The sequence below is a fragment of the Xenopus tropicalis genome, chromosome 3 (genome assembly GCF_000004195.4).
Source record: "Xenopus tropicalis strain Nigerian chromosome 3, UCB_Xtro_10.0, whole genome shotgun sequence".
In the NCBI taxonomy this organism is placed as follows: Eukaryota; Metazoa; Chordata; class Amphibia; order Anura; family Pipidae; genus Xenopus; species Xenopus tropicalis.
In genome coordinates this window covers 72,476,777-72,493,619 of record NC_030679.2, presented here as the reverse complement: position 1 = coordinate 72,493,619, position 16,843 = coordinate 72,476,777, and the positions used below count along the sequence as shown (strand labels likewise).

Genomic DNA, 16,843 nt, shown 5'->3' with positions numbered 1-16,843 from the left:
GCACTCCGGATGACAGGATGTTCTTTTAAAACTTGATCTTTATCCATTTAAAAACATAAAACACCTAACGCGTTTCCTGCACATATGCACTTAATCATAGGCAGGAAGTAAGAAAACGTCTTAAGGGGTTTAAATAGCAATATCACAAGGATTGACAAGGCAACATAACAATGACTGACAAAACAAATCTACACCTCCCCTAAATAAAATTAAAGGAGAAAAGACCAAAAAGAACATCCTGAATTCATTATAACAAAATACGTCATTAAATTAAATTGTTAAATCTCGTAACAAAATCAAATAGTTTATAAAAAATCATTACAAAATACACCATTAAATTATTGACAAAATGAAATAATTCATAACGAAAGTACCAAAATCAATCATTATTAAATACATTAAATTAGATAATAATAACATAAATTAGTTCATAAACAAAAGAAATGAATTATTTTATTCCATTTTTTTATTTTATTATGATCATGTTAAACATAACAGGTAACGTCAAAAACAGAATTCAAGCCATTAGGGTGACGCGTGCCTAACAGATCCTTTTTACCTCAAGGCGTAGAAGCCCTCTCATACATATCCGAGCCGCGCTCATCTGGCAATACTCTTACTATGACTTGTATCTGCAAAAAAGATACATTTGACTCGCAACATTGCATAAAGTGTCGAGATATAGGACTATTACTATCCTTAGAAATTATTTGCCTTATGTGCTCACGCATCCTACTTTTCAATAGTCGGATCGTGCAGCCCAGATATTGGATATTGCAATGTAAACAAGTCAATAAATACACAACATGCTGCGTGTTGTCAATCATTGTTATGTTGCTATTGAAACCCCTTAAGACGTGTTCTTACTTCCTGCCTATGATTAAGTGCATATGTGCACGAAACGCGTTAGGCGTTTTATGTTTTTAAATTGATAAATAAAGATCAAGTTTTAAAAGAACATCCTGAGGCATGTTTGCAGATAAACGGATATGGCAGCATACCCAGTGATCAGTTTTGTTTTAGTGGGATCATAGTCTGATAACTGTTAGGAATACACAAAATCCATAAAACATTTCGGATCCCAAAATTAATCTGAACAATAATTTGCATACACAGGCTTTAAACAAGTTGTTTTTTTTAAAAAAAAATCTCTAATAGTAAGACAGTACCTTGTACTTGATCTCAACTCACCTGCATGAATCCAAATTGGCAGCAAAACAATCTTATTGGGGTTATTTAATCTTTTTATCCAAATTACAAAAAGGTCCCTTGTCTGAAAAACCCTAAGCATTCCGTATGATAGAACATAAACCTATTCAATAACGTTCATCTCTTTGGCAAGGAGCAGGTTCTAGATCTATGGAATTTACTAAAGCTTAATGGGCATGTCTACTAAAAAATAAAATTTTGCCTAAAAAAACACAATTCTTTTAAAACAATGTAACAAGCCAGCAGATTGACCAACCTGTCTTACTGGAGGAGACTAACCTTTGAAATGTTTTTTTAAAGAAAATCACAACCAGGATTTAAACAAATGCAAATTACATTTACACATTTGAATATGCAAAAAAAATTAATAAATTCATATTGGAAAGTGGCTTAAAAATCTTTTTATCAGGCAGAATATTTTTTTTGGGGTTGACATGTCCTTTAACTAAAAAAGAAGGGTGCAAAGCACCAAGGGAAACCCTATAGCAGGGAAGATTTGTGCCTTGCAGAAGGTGCCCCCAGTAGCCCAAGATTCACTTCTCAACAGCTGCCCAGAGCACACCGAGCATGGGAGGGCCACTGAAACTCCTTTGATTACTTTGAAGCCCTCGATCATTGCTGCTATTGAAATGTTGAACCTTTAGGCTGGTGCATTTAGCTCATTATAGAGAGTACAGCATTTCTATCCATATTTGCTTTTACTTCTCCTTGAATATGTGAGTAAGCCTCTGTGAGCTACAGCTTGGGAAGATCATTATGAGGGCCCAAATTGGGCTTATGGCTTACATGTACCTTTTTATAGGAACAGTTCAGTGTAAAATGAAACTGTGCAAAATAAAGAATATTTCTAAAATAGGCAAAAACGTTGGCTATATAAAGGCTGGAGTGGACCGATGTCTAACATAATAGCCAAAATTTTACTTCCTGCTTTCAGCTCCCTAACCTCTTATTTAGTGTGTGACTTTAGGGGGGACATAACTATTCAGTTAGTTTGTGAGCACACAGGTCAGATTCAAATGTGTAAACTAACAGTTATGTCCCAGATGCCCCCCACCCAAGCCACTGATTTGATTACTGACTGCTAACAGCTTAAAAAGCTGTAAAGCAGGAAGTAGTGTTCTGGCTGTTATGCTAGACATCTGCCTACTCCAGCCTTTATAGATTACATTTTTGCCTATATTGAAAACATTTTTTTTTGCAGTTTGTTTTACACTGGACTGTTCCTTTAAGAGGCATTTATTTTTGAACAAAATGGACTGTAAAATCTTCCTAAGGCTGCATCCTGTGTAGTAAGGAAAGCCCACTAAGTGTGTTTTTTAAGACAAAGTTTGAAAACTATTGATGGAAGGTTTTACTTGGACATAAAGAATATATCATACTATTAACTAAATCACTACAGGTCATTTTCCATGACTGGCTTTGGTATTATGCATTTATGTATAAAAAAAAAGAGAATTTTGGCCTTGCCCTGAACTGCAGTAGTGTAGTGAAGATACATGCTATCAGTTTTTTTTTTTACTGTGAACACCACCTCCTTTCATCAGGTTTCAGGTTGCCTATAGTAAATTTGCACGTTTTGGATTAATGAAGCTAATATTCTAAAAACGCTATATCCATTGGGGAAGTTCCCAATTGTTACCTGATTAAACTTTATTTTTTTCTTTTGTCTCTTAAATGACTCTCTACAGCCCCCAAGAATAACCATTCTCCCTGTGCTCATTCTTATGCAGAGCCTCTATCACGGCTTAACTTCAGATACTTCCTAGTCTAGTGTGTCCGGCCTTTTTTTTTTTTTCTTCTTTCTCTGACTGCAAAGGAAAGGGGGCAGAGTTTCATACAAGACTAGGAAATAGCAGAGAACTGAAGTTGAGTTGTTATTCTGGGGGCTGTAGAGTAATTTTAGGGGCTTAATTATGCTTTACGGTTTTACACTGTAAACTGCTTCTCAAACCTCCGCCCCAAAATTGCGTTCACAGGGGAAAAGCTGGCTAAATTAATATTCACTCCTTAACCATAGGGGGAGAGCCTGGCTTCCTTTTCCCATGTTTGTTCTACTGAGGATTCACAAATTTCCAGGAAAGTCACCTCACACAACTCATAAAGCTCCTTTAGTGCAGAGAGTGCTCCCACCTTTTCACTTTTGGTTAAAATGTCAGGAAAATGCTTGTGTTCACTGAGCTTGTGAACCACACAGTTTTTTGTGTGTTAACCCAAAGTGGTTTGGGTTAACATGGAAGGAATAAATAAAGAATCATGTACCAACCTGTTTAGAAACACTTAGGGGTATATTTATCATGCTGTGTAAAGTGGAGTAAAGCATTACCAGTGATGTTGCCCAGGGCAACCAACCAGCAATTAGATTTCAATAGTTAGAAAACCAAAGCAAAGCATCCACTTGGCTGCTATAAGCAACATCACTGGTAATGTTTTACTCTTTTTACACAGCATGATTAATTTACCCCTTAGTAAAAAATATTTACCACCTCCTAATTTTAGCAGGGGTGTCTGAAAGTAGGAAGCAACAGACTTACAAAAAGTTTCTTGAAGCCAAGTAATTGACAAAACGGTAAAAAAACATTAAATCCATACAAAATAAATTTATTGTATACAAACATTAATAGGCTTGTGGAAGTTTTTCTAATATAATTAGTTTTTCTGTTAACTTAATATATACAGGAGGAAGGGCAGTGAGGTTCAATCCAATTCCACTCATTGCAGGTATGGTTGATAAAACTTTATGAGTAGCTCTGTAGAGACTTAAATGTGAAGCCACAGATTCCATTATAATGTGGGAATAGTGCATCATATTTTCATCTCCTGGCAAAATGTCTTCCCTTTTGTCGTACCTTTGAGAGAGAAAAATTGATAATAAATTAGTATTCTCTAGTAGTGTTACAGTCTACAATGAAATAATGTTTTTCTAAGTCAATAGACCTGACACTTGATATAGATTAGGAGATATATCTGAGAAAGTACCCTTTTAATTGTTGCCCAACTACTAGCTCCCTGACTTGTAACTGTGCTTTTTAGTAGTAAGACCCTGTTGCACCTACCTTTAGCTCAAAAAAGGCTCTAGTGAAAAAGCAGGGAGTTTTTAAGCCGCCGCTCAATAGCATACACATGAAAGTGATTCATTAGTTTAAAGGCTACATAGCAGCTAGTAACAATTAGTGAGATTGAGAAAGAAAACCTAAGATGTATCTCACTGAAAAGGTCCTGAAATAACATACCATTAATTAAACACATTATTCAGTGAAATACACAACCATTTATTGGCTCAGAATTTAAATATAAAATTCAAAAAACAAAACATACTATACCAAATGGAAAGGTACATCCCATGCTACATGGCACCCTCTCTCCTTCCTAACCCGTTTCGCACACTAGGTGCTTCATCGGAGGAAGTATGGTGTGCCCATGTCACTTCCCTTTTATACCCAAAAACTTTAATTTGCACATTTTTCAGGGTTACCATTAGAGCCCTGTAACAAGCATATATTACATCAAAGCTTTTTCAGGGTTACCATTAGAGCCCTGTAACAAGCATATATTACATCAAAGCTTCAAATATACACCTCACAGGGCCCCCAAAAACCGCCCTGTACTAAGCACAAATTATACAGATTGATCAAAAAAGTAAAATCTAAAAAATTGTAAACAAATGTGAAATATATAATATAATAATATAAACTAATACACAATAATTTAAAATTTTACAAACACGAAACATCTTAAAAGTTCTGAGCCTAAAAAGTGAATATAGATCATAATAAGGTGCACTACCATATAGTGGCCACAATCACAGGTGCTATCAATGCTACCAATTAGTTTTGCTTAGTTAGTGAAGGAGAGAGGGTGCCATGTAGCATGGGATGTACCTTTCCATTTGGTATAGTATGTTTTGTTTTTTGAATTTTATATTTAAATTCTGAGCCAATAAATGGTTGTGTATTTCACTGAATAATGTGTTTAATTAATGGTACATAGCAGCTAGAAGCAAAATTTGGCTACAATTTGTACACAAAACACAGAAAGAAATCGCCAGCGCTCGGTCTAACCCATGCTGTAGCGTTGATCAGCTGCCTATATCCCATCCTATATCCTATGCAATAGACCAAATAAGCACCCCTCCAGGGACCAAACACCAGGGAGGGCAAGGTTTTCCCTTAAGTATTTAACAACTTTAGTCCTATAATCCACTATTGGGCAGTTCCGAATCACAGAGTGAGAAAGCCTCCTGCACTGCACATCTTCAACATGTTGCAATGGGATTCTGGCCATGCTTTTACATTAACTGGTGTCATGTATAAAGGATACACAAAGCAGGCTGAATCTTTATTTCAAATTTCATTACTTGCCTCCAGTGAGGGTGGATTTCAAAAAATCTTGAAACGCCTGTCTGTGCTGCTGCAACATCTATATGTACAGACACATCTGGGGAAAAAAAATGAACACTTGAATTCTTCACAACTAAAACTCCACTGCATCTGATGTTCAGAAACTAAAAGAAACAATAGAAAATCTTGCAAACCTGTTGAAGGATGGAGAAGGGTATGCAGTGCTTGCATTGCTGCACCACCAGGATAGTTGAAATGTGACACATACAGTGAAGTACCAGAGTAAGTCGCATTTGCCAGGATATGTGCTACAACGCAGAAAGACCCAGCTTTAAATATCCAGGATTTGTTATAGTTATTGATCCTGTGAAAACATAAGCAGAAGATGAAAAAAAAATTATAAATGAAAAAGCAGTGAGACCCCAAATACGAGTTAAGGTTTATAGTAAGGTGCTTTTAAACTACCCAAGGGTTTTTTTTTCCTAGACACCACTCAAAGGATGTATACATCCTGAGCAAATTCAGATTTTATATACCCCAAGAAAGGAAGAAGGCTACTACATAGTTTCAGTCAGACGGCCAAGCCAGTCGGACACCCTAGGCAACCCACAAGAGACATGGCAGCAGATCGAAGTTGTTTGCTTCACAGCAAAGGCTGTTGTGTTTTTTTAAAGGAGAAGGGAAGGTAAAATGATACCCCGGCCGGTGCTCCTGTTAGCAGAAAACTGCACCAGCCTGGGGTACCTGCAAGTGAACAATCATATTCCTACTTTCTTTGTGCCATTTGCGCATGTGCAGTAGAGTGAAAAGCCAAACTTTAACAGAAAAGCTGGCTTTTTCACTCTATTGTGCAAGTGTTGACCCCAGAACAACAAAGAAGATAGTAGGCACCCCCTGTGATTGTACCTTTCCTTTCTGTTTTAAAGAAGGAGAGTACATTAGAATGCTCTACTTCCCATAGAATTCAATTACACAAATGCTGTGCCTCAAGCACACACAGAGTTGACGGGTGGAGAGGGCTGTAAAATATTACTTGGCCCTATTATATTAAATACACTTTATACAACATGTACTATTGAGGGAAAAACCCAGTACTTACAAGTATGCACATCCTCTAGACACCACTATATTTAAAACAGGAAATGTGTAAATTATAAATCGTAATTCTTTGTGAGGAAGGAAAGAATACAAAAATATAAATCCTATAACTGGTGCAATCAGAATATGGGTCCTCTTGTCTTGAAGACCAACAGGTAAAAAGAAACAGCTAAATGCTAAAGCTCGTGGTATTGCTGAGTAAAAGTACCACAGGAAGGGTGATGTCTGAAATAGTCTAGGTTAAGAAAAATGTTGCCAAGATTAATAATTAGCACCAGCTTAAAGCAGTCAAATGTAATACAAGTATGGGACCTATTATCCAGAATATTCGGGATCTTCATAGCTTAAGTCTACTAAAAATTCATATCAACAGTAAATTAAACCCAATAGGGTACTTGGCATTTCATACATATGGTCAGTTATATCACCTGCAATAAACCAAATAAAATTTAATTACATATGTTTAGATGTTCTATTCACCAAGCTGTTTCCATTTTCACAACCACCAATGTTTAATATCTGAAAAAATATTTCACATGAGTTTCCTATAGGTTTCCAATGTATAATTTACCATGCATGGTGAAACCTTGTTCAAATTCAATCTGAATTTGGAGCAAAATGCTTTGGCCATCAGGATATAATGGTTATCTCCAACTCAAATCTGCCTTTACAAGACAAGGAAAGTTTCAAAATAACTGGGGTGATTTTTCAACTTCAATCTCCATTTCTCTTAAAAATGCACCAGTACGCAGGTTAGTCCTGTGCCAAAATGCTTTCTGACTTCCCAGTGGGTGCTTGGGACCATGCACACACAAGGTATAATGAAATCGTAACAGACAGCCACAAATGACTAATGGAAAATCACAGAAGATGGTGCAGCTCTCACTGCACCAGGGTCAGTGCGCTTTTCAGCAAATAGGAGCACAGACCGGTTCCTCTGTCAAAAAAATACCAAAATTGTGGTACCAAAATCCTGAGGCTAAAGCTGGCCACATGTTTGGCTCCTAGGGCCAAACAAGTGAATCCCTAAGATAGGTGATGTTTGATTAATCTGATCATTTAGACCTAGACCCTACAATGTTGGTAATATTAACCGCTGGAGCGGGACTGCATCAATGAGTCCACGTGGTCTCGGGAAAATCAAACCCGCTCAAACGACATCTGGACAATTTCAGCGATATATCAGTTGGGTAGGCCCAAAGGAAGGCCCCATACATGGGCAGATAAGCTGCCAAATCAGTGTGAAGGGCCTAAATCAGCAGTTTAAATCTGGTTGTGCATGGCCACCTTAATATTGCTCTTTTATCATATTCATATTAGAATTTGTAAAATGTAATTCTTAGTTTAAAAAGGCAGAAAGCACAAAATAATGTAAAAGGATACACCCCAGTCTGAGCTTTTATTTAAAATTGTGTTGTACCACAGTACTTCTCCTTCAGGCCAAAGTAGACGTTTCCAAAAATAGGAGTCAACAACAACTGTTATTCCTAAATGCATTACATGGAAAAAAAGGTAAATTAGGTCAGGTTAACAGGAAACTATGACCCCTCCAGTCTGAAATAAATTAGGGGTGTCTGCATTTGCAGGCAATTCTGTACCCAAAAACACAGGCACAATGTATCTGCATAATGTGTTATAGTCTGTGCACACACAATTAGATTTACGGCTGCTTTTTTACACTGTAACTTACTAAGCAGCCGTGAACAGTGCTTGGGTGTAAGCTGGAGCAGAGCTGAGCCTAAGAGCATCTGCTTGGGACCAGTGGACTGCTAGCTCCAGATAGGAATTTTCTTTGTGTCTGCTGAGGCAAGGTGAAAACTGGGTACTTTCTCTGAAAAAAAATCCAGACCCCAGGTATGTATTCCAAGAGCTAGATCTCCACGCCCCTGCTAGGACTACCTATGCATGAGCCAGGAGTGCACAGAAATGTGTCATTGATCATCCATTGTAGAGGAGTACATCTTTAACACCCATTTCAATGTTTAGGCACAGAAGCAAAACCAGAGCCCCCCCTATACATATTAAATGCTGTTTCAAAGAATAAAAAAAAATGTATCCTTTTTTAAACCAAATATGATACTCACCCAGCCAAAGAAATCCAGCTGGGACTGCATGCAAAAGGATCTTCAAGACACTTATATTTTTCCTTAAAAGTGCCACGAGTAGTAAGAGTCCAAGGAATATACACAGCTCAGACCTAAATACAATAATGGCAAGGGCAGACAGCCATATAAACTGACCATGTTCCTTCTTTATCCAAGATGTAACAGCAAAGAGTACTGGAAAAAATATTATACATATAGAACTATAATTCTTAACAAGGTAAGAAAATCTCTGAAAGCATTATTTCTAATAGGCACTGGCCTGATTCTCTGCATTACTAAAGAGCAGTAATACTTAAAATTGGATATTAAAATAATATTGGCAATTAAGTGGCAATATAATAGAAACATCCAGATACTTTGAGCTTTTTTTTGTAGATTTATCAAACATAAAATGATGTAAATGTGTTCATTTTGCAGGAACTGAAATGACAGAAATGACAGAGCATATGGGGGGGTACTTATTTTGGGGTCCCTATATTCCAAATACAAGCTGATGTCAGACGTAGCATATTCTCACCCGAAAAACGCTTGCTAGACTTTGCATTCTCTCGTGTTTTTATGCGTATTTCGGCTACATGTGCCTGCAACTGAACGTATCTCATTCATTCGGGTGCAGGCACAGGTAGGATGCATTTACAGTAGCCGGGCATATTTCGGCTTGCCGAGAATACGCCACGTCTGACATCAGCCTAAGATAAACCTAAGCACATTGGGCAGCAAACTGTTAATTGGACTCCTGGCATTCATATTTAGGGTGTTTTATTTGGTTACCTTATGACCTGTAGAATATAAGACACTATAGATTGGAAGCTTTAAAGTGATTTTTCAAACTTTTAAGAATTTTTATAAAAACCGATAGCTTTAGGAAAACCATTTCAACTTGATAGTTTAATAGATTCGTCAAAATCTGTTCATTCCAAAAAATTGGAAGTTTTTGTAGTTTTCTAGGTTAAAACTGTGAGTGAAATTTTGGGCATTAAAATTGAAAATTGAAGTGTGCTGCTTTCTGGAGCAGTCCTTTGGAAATGTGTGTACCGCTGGGAGTTTTTGTCCCATACAAGTGAGAAATCTCCATAAAACTATAAATATTTGTTACTGGCGCATTCAAGAGACATGGGCCTTTCCAAATTAGTTGTATATTCATGCATAAGATAATCTATGTTTCTGGTATATGTGTTTATATTATGAAAAATATGATTTTTTATTTTCTTCATTTTTTAGACATTTTGTAAGCTATATCTTGTTACAGAAGTGAAATAACACAAAAATTCTAGCAAATTTTAAAAGCTTAGGTTGTCCTGAAAAAAAAAAACATAGTTTTCCTGGGTAAACTAAATGTCTCCCCAAGAAAAGGCCCTTAAAGCGAATAAGCACAAAAACTGTCTGGCAATAAAAGTAATGCAAGTGACCAAACTGGCTGGCAGTGAAAGGGTTAAAGGAGAACAATCCCTAATATCTCACAACCAGAACATACAGAGGACTGTTTCTTTCTTATAGAATTCCCACAGACAACAGAAGAAGGGCAAATGGAAAACTGAATCAGGATTAAATTACTGTTTTGAAAGACCCACCAGAACTCAAAAACTCAGCACAGAAAGTGCTCAAACTATTCAGCACAAGAATACAGCTATACCAGCCCCATAAGTGCTTATACAGTTCAGCACAGACTAGGTAACACACACTTTGAAGCAGACTAGATGTTCATTTAAAAGGATACTGTCATGATTTTTATGGTGTACTTTATATTTTTAAATTACACTGTATACTATTAGTTTGTGCCAGCATGGTTTTATGCGTAACAGATCTTGCCAGACTAATTTAGTCGCCTTTTATAGGAACCTCGATGCTGGAATGGCAGTTGATGTCATCTACTTGGACTTTGCTAAAGCGTTTGATACAGTACCTCACAGAAGGTTAATGATCAAATTAAGGAATATTGGCCTAGAACATAATATTTGTAATTGGATAGAGAATTGGCTGAAGGATAGATTACAAAGAGTGGTGGTAAATGGAACATTTTCTAATTGGACCAGTGTGGTTAGTGGAGTACCGCAGGGGTCAGTCCTTGGTCCTTTGCTTTTTAACTTGTTTATTAATGACCTGGAGGTGGGCATAGACAGTGCTGTTTCTATTTTTGCTGATGACACAAAATTATGCAAAACTATAAGTTCCATGCAGGATGCTGCCACTTTGCAGAGCGATTTGACAAAATTGGAAAACTGGGCAGCAAACTGGAAAATGAGGTTCAATGTTGATAAGTGCAAAGTTATGCACTTTGGTAGAAATAATATAAACGCAAACTATCTACTGAATGGTAGGGATGTAGCGAACATCACCAAAAATGTTCGCGAACCCGTTCGCGGACTTTCGCCAAAACTCGCGAACTTTGCGAACCCCATAGACTTCAATGGGAAGGCGAACTTTAAAACCTAGAAAAGCCATTTCTGGCCAGAAAACTGATTTTAAAGTTGTTTAAAGGGTGCCACGACCTGGACAGTGGCATGCAGGAGGGGGATCAAGGGCAAAAATTTATCTGAAAAATACTTTGTAAAAAAAACGCCAAAAAAAAAACGCAAGCTATTCCTATGTATACGCAAAGGCGAAAAACCGAACCGAAAAAACGCGGCGGAAAACGAGGCGAAAAAAAAACGCGGCGAACCCAAAATGGCGAACATCGCCAAAAGTTCGCGAATTTGCGGACTTGCGAATTAGTTCGCCACATCTCTACTGAATGGTAGTGTGTTGGGGGTATCCTTAATGGGTTTTTGTAGATAACAAGTTGTCTAATTCCAGGCAGTGTTATTCTGTGGCTACTAAAGCAAATAAAGTGCTGTCTTGTATAAAAAAGGGCATTGACTCAAGGGATGAGAACATAATTTTGCCCCTTTATAGGTCCCTGGTAAGGCCTCACCTTGAGTATGCAGTGCAGTTTTGGGCTCCAGTCCTTAAGAAGGATATTAATGAGCTGGAGAGAGTGCAGAGACGTGCAACTAAACTGGTAAAGGGGATGGAAGATTTAAGCTATGAGGTTAGACTGTCGAGGTTGGGGTTGTTTTCTCTGGAAAAGAGGCGCTTGCGAGGGGACATGATTACTCTGTACAAGTACATTAGAGGGGATTATAGGCAGATGGGGGGGTGTTCTTTTTTTCCCATAAAAACAATCAACGCACCAGAGGTCACCCCTTTAGATTAGAGGAACGGAGCTTCCATTTGAAGCAGCGTAGGTGGTTTTTCACAGTGAGGGCAGTGAGGTTGGGGAATGCCCTTCCTAGAGATGTGGTAATGGCAGATACTGTTAATGCCTTTAAGAGGGGCCTAGATGAGTTCTTGAACAATCAGAATAGCCAAGGCTATTGTGATACTAATATCTACAGTTAGTGTTGGTGGTTGTATGTGTGGTTTATGTATGTGGGTGTATGGATTGGTGGGTGTGGGTTGTGTGTGCTGGGTTTACTTGGATGGGTTGAACTTGATGGACTCTGGTCTTTTTTCAACCCTATGTAACTATGTTTACATAGCAAATAATTCATTCTACTATTCACTACTAATTCATTCTAAATTTAAAGTAACACTAAAATTTTTAAGTAAAAAAAGCTATTCTACCCTGCACCAATAACTGCCCTATCCTGCAATCCACTTAGTATTTTAAATGCTTTAATAGAAAATACCTGATAAAACTTGGCTTCCTGTCAATTGAACTACGGCTATAAGGCGAAGGAAGGAGCTGTATCAACTATGCGACGATCGATTGATGGAGCCTAGCCTTCTTTCTGTATAGGAAGGAGTCAAGCTAGGCTCGATCAATCGATCATCACATAGTGGATGCAGCTCCTTCCTTCGCCTTATCGCCGTAGTTCAATTGACAGGAAGCCAAGTTTTATCAGGTATTTTCTATTAAAGCATTTAAAATACTAAGTGGTTTGCAGGATAGGGCAGTTATTGGTGCAGGGTAGAAAAGCTTTTTACTTAAAAAAAATGTAGTGTTACATTTCCTTTAAAATGTTATTCTTGAACCAACAAATGTATTTCTTTTTAGCTGTAATATTGGTGTGTAGGCAGCCATCTCAGTGCATTGTGCCCGAGTCTGAGCTTTCAGAAGAAACCTATTGTTTCTTCTACTCCCATGTAAGGGCCGTGACAGATGGGGAGATTAGTCGCTGCGCGACAAATGTCCCCAACATGCCTACTGAAACTTTGGTGTTTTCGCGCCTCCTATGCCATCCCACCGGCGATTTACATTCTAGCTGGTGGGATGGCATTTCGCCTTCACGGCCTTAACTGGAGGAGACCGAAGTTGACTTGGATTTCTTTTAGGGCTCTGGCACACGGGGAGATTAGTCGCCCGCGGCAAAACTCCCTGTTCGCGGGCGACTAATCTCCCCGAGTTGCCTTCCCCTGCCATCCCACCAGCGAACATGTAAGTCGCTGGCGGGATGGCAGACGCGGCGGCGTGATTTCGGCGCGATTTCGCGCAAATCATCCTGCCGCGTCTGCCATCCCACCGGCAACTTACATGTTCGCCGGTGGGATGGCAGGGGAAGGCAACTCGGGGAGATTAGTCGCCCACGAACAGGGAGTTTTGCCGCGGGCGACTAATCTCCCCGTGTGCCAGAGCCCTTAAGTGCTTTTCTGATATCTACTGGAAGCTGCTATCTTGCTACCTTCCCATTGTTCTGCTGATTGACTGCTGAGAAGTGTGATTGAAGTTTATCAGAGCACAGGTCACATGGCTGGTCACAGGCTTGCAAACTACTAGTCACATATAAAGACTCTGCAAGTAAATTATTATTATTTCAGTAAAAAATATGGGTCAGACATAATTCACGTGATTATTATAACAAAGGCCCATTTTGGTTGCATTCAGGGAAGTTGAACAAGCACCAAAGATTATGCAAGCATCAAACAAGACATTTGGATTCAGATCACTTTCAGACGGAAAGTGATGCACAATCAACCACACAGATGAATATGTTATACACTCATTATAGTCTCTACTCAAATAAGTTTTGATTTTAAATTTTGCATTTTTCATTCATAAATATCATTTTAGATATGTATACTATATACTAGTGATTGCTTCCATAAACAGTGATGAAATGCTTACCAAATGGGACTGCAAAAATGTTTGGAAGGGTTCGAGTGCAGTAAAACATGAAATGAAACTGAGTGGCTGTTATCAAGCAAAATAATGTAGACACTGTTGATCCAAACTGCTTATGAACTTCTTTCTGCAGGGTCCAGAGTGCAAATATAACAGTCACTCCCAACGATCCTCTCACTATTTAGAAGAAAGTGAAAATAATGTTAGTAATTTTAATATTAATTGAGAAACATGTATAATATGCAGAGATTTAACTGGCAAGTTAAAAAAAATGCTTTAGTTTAATTATAATTAAGATTTATTATACAGATGTGCCATCTGAAGCCCTCGGTTCATTAATAATAACAAATGTAAATTAAGTGACCAACCTGTGGGGCTGCTTGTTTGACACCCTGTGACAGGGGAAGACAATGACTGAGAAGACGGCAACATGGCTTATTATTAAAATAAAAGTGGTGCTCCACTTTTAATAAAATTACCCAGATCAAAATAGTTTTACTAGGCAGTTATAAACTCTACCTACAAGTTTTGACTTTTATTTATATAGAAACCCCTGTTATAATTAAATCTGTAAACTGTCAGGGAACATGTCGCTATAGCCTTCAAAGGAACACTAGCTACTCTGGGAATCAAACTGATCAGCTGATTGAGTCTTTAAGAAACCTGTGCAGTGCTTTGATAGTTTAGTTGGCGTTTAAAAAAACAAAATAAAAACCTTTATTCAGACTGAAAGCTGATCAGCAAAGTATCAAATTCATTAACTAATGTAGCACCAGTCCCCTTTTCCAGCAACCCTGACAACACTCACATATTATTCAAGAAACTTTTTAACAGATATCACATAGGGACAGATTTATCAGAAATTGGATATGTGTAGTTTTAAAGGTATTTTCTACCATGACTAAACTCACAAATTAAAAAAGCACAAAGTCCTTATTTATTAAAAAGCGCAAAAAGAAAAATGCAGACATCCAAATCTGTAACATTACTTTAATAGCACAAATTGCTCCCCCCAAAAAAAACTTAAAAAAAAATATCTTGAAGTGCAAGGGCCACAAAAAAAAAAACCTAGGTCAGTTCCCACTGAATTTTACATGGCAAAAAATGTGTTGTTTTAAAGAAAAAAAAAATCTGATTGTAGTGGAAAAAAAAATTGCCTCTAATATACGATAACTGTACTTTGCGATTGTGAAATTGACAAACAACAACATACTTCATTACTATTTAGTCCATGTCAAGACTTTTCCTATAATTAGGGTTGATTTTTTAAACTTTATTTACCCCAGAACACAGTTTTTTTTCCTGAATTCAAAAAAAAAAAGTTTGAGTAGCCTTAATAGTCAGCACAAACATCATTGTCACATATTAGATTTGACCCATTTATTCAATGACTACACCTCTTGCTTCTCTGGGCAAGCTCAGCTGGCCATACACTATTGGTCACCAAATGATGTGCCAATGTGGTCCGTAGCCACCACGAAGCAAAGAAGGATTTTCCAGTTGTAAAAAGGACAGCTGCCACTGACTTCGACATGATCTTGAACTTTTAGATTGGGTTTTTTTCTATTAGATTTGTTGCAGTTTTGTCACATAATAAATTGCAAAAAAATTGTTTTTTTTCTGTGCCAAAATCATTCTTTGGCACAAAAAATATGAATCATGAAAAAAATTGAAGGTTTGTAAATGCCCCCATAAACTAATACGCTTTTGACTAAGCTTGGAGAGGCAAGGTTGGCAGTTTACATTAGCCTGCACCTATAAGGAATGTAATAAAATGGTAGTAAAGGGAAAACATTTGCATAATTACTTGCATTTTTCAGAGTAAATTGCATTTAGGACCTGCTTAGAAGTTATGTAGTTTGCTGGCAGCAGCAGCGCTTTTGTAAACAAAATGCCTCGCACTGTGTGCATATCGTTTCCCAGAGGACCTTTAGCTTTTTCCCAGTAGTTTTGTTGTATTTTTATTACCAATCAGCTGAGAGTAGAACTTTGACACTTCCAAGACAGAGAGCAAGCACACCGCGGGGGCGCTCAGGGCAGAAAGGAAGAGCGGCCCGAGGAACGTCCTTGGCACCACCCCCGGGAAGTCATGATGATCGTACTGTGGATAAAAGCAAAAACTGAGATGTGAGCTGGCATTGGTACAGTCACAGAGCAGCACAGCGCGTCAGTAGCGTTTTACCTTATCCAGATCAAGTGCGTGGTAAAGGATATCATGAGTGGCTTGCAGATTGAAACTCTCCTCCACCTTAGTGAATGGACAGGCCATTAAATGCACAGCAGCCACACATACTAGAAGAAGCAACAGCAAAGTCTGTCTCCCCCTCAGCTTCTTGGAAGCCATGTTTGCTGGGAAGCCACGCCTCCGCGCGGAGGTCAAAGGCAATGAAGCGGCCGGAGCAGGACCCGCGTAAGAACACAAGCCCTTTAGCCTGCTCGCTACCGTTACTGAGTCGCAGAAAAACTGCAGCTCCTACCCATTCCTGCGGCTCAGGTTGAGAGGCTGATGTGGGAGCTGCGGGTCGGTGTGTGAGCGAAGTACGAAATGATTCCTTGCAATAGGCGTTTCAGTAGGCTACGGCTGTGTCTGAGGTTTTGGGAGGCTTATGTACACTTTGTATATCACATGCCCCTTTCTCTTTAGTGCTAAAGCCTGTCTGTCACCAACCAGTCTTTAACAAGGACACGGGTAAACAAGACGTGACAGGAACAAATGCGCTGCTTCCCGGCTACTTCATAGTAATGGGAATTGTTTTTATCCTGAACCTCATATCCATTCAAATAGCCGGGTACCTCTTGATAACACCACTTCGTAACAGGTTCCAGTCCCGGAACCGAATAGTACGCGTGTGGTCCTCATTGGCCCAAGCGTGGCGAGTCCTTATTGGTCCACGCTCCTAGCGGTCGTGTTGGAACACCAATAGGGAGTGTCGGTGAGCCATTTGGGCGGGCTTGGATGCCGGTAGCTGACATGGCCGTGGAACGCTGCGAAA

General features: G+C 38.6%; 1 protein-coding gene across 1 annotated transcript; it reads right to left on the bottom strand.

Annotated features, from left to right (window-relative positions):
• Positions 1-3,791: 3,791 nt before the first annotated feature.
• Positions 3,792-16,405, bottom strand: alg12 (ALG12, alpha-1,6-mannosyltransferase). The gene is given in 9 exon segments (NM_001016120.2): positions 3,792-4,055; positions 5,568-5,643; positions 5,741-5,910; positions 6,646-6,869; positions 8,028-8,131; positions 8,729-8,923; positions 13,854-14,027; positions 15,819-15,951; positions 16,033-16,405. Coding segments are annotated over 9 exon segments (1,470 nt in total). The 5' UTR covers positions 16,195-16,405; the 3' UTR covers positions 3,792-3,823.
• Positions 16,406-16,843: the final 438 nt, after the last annotated feature.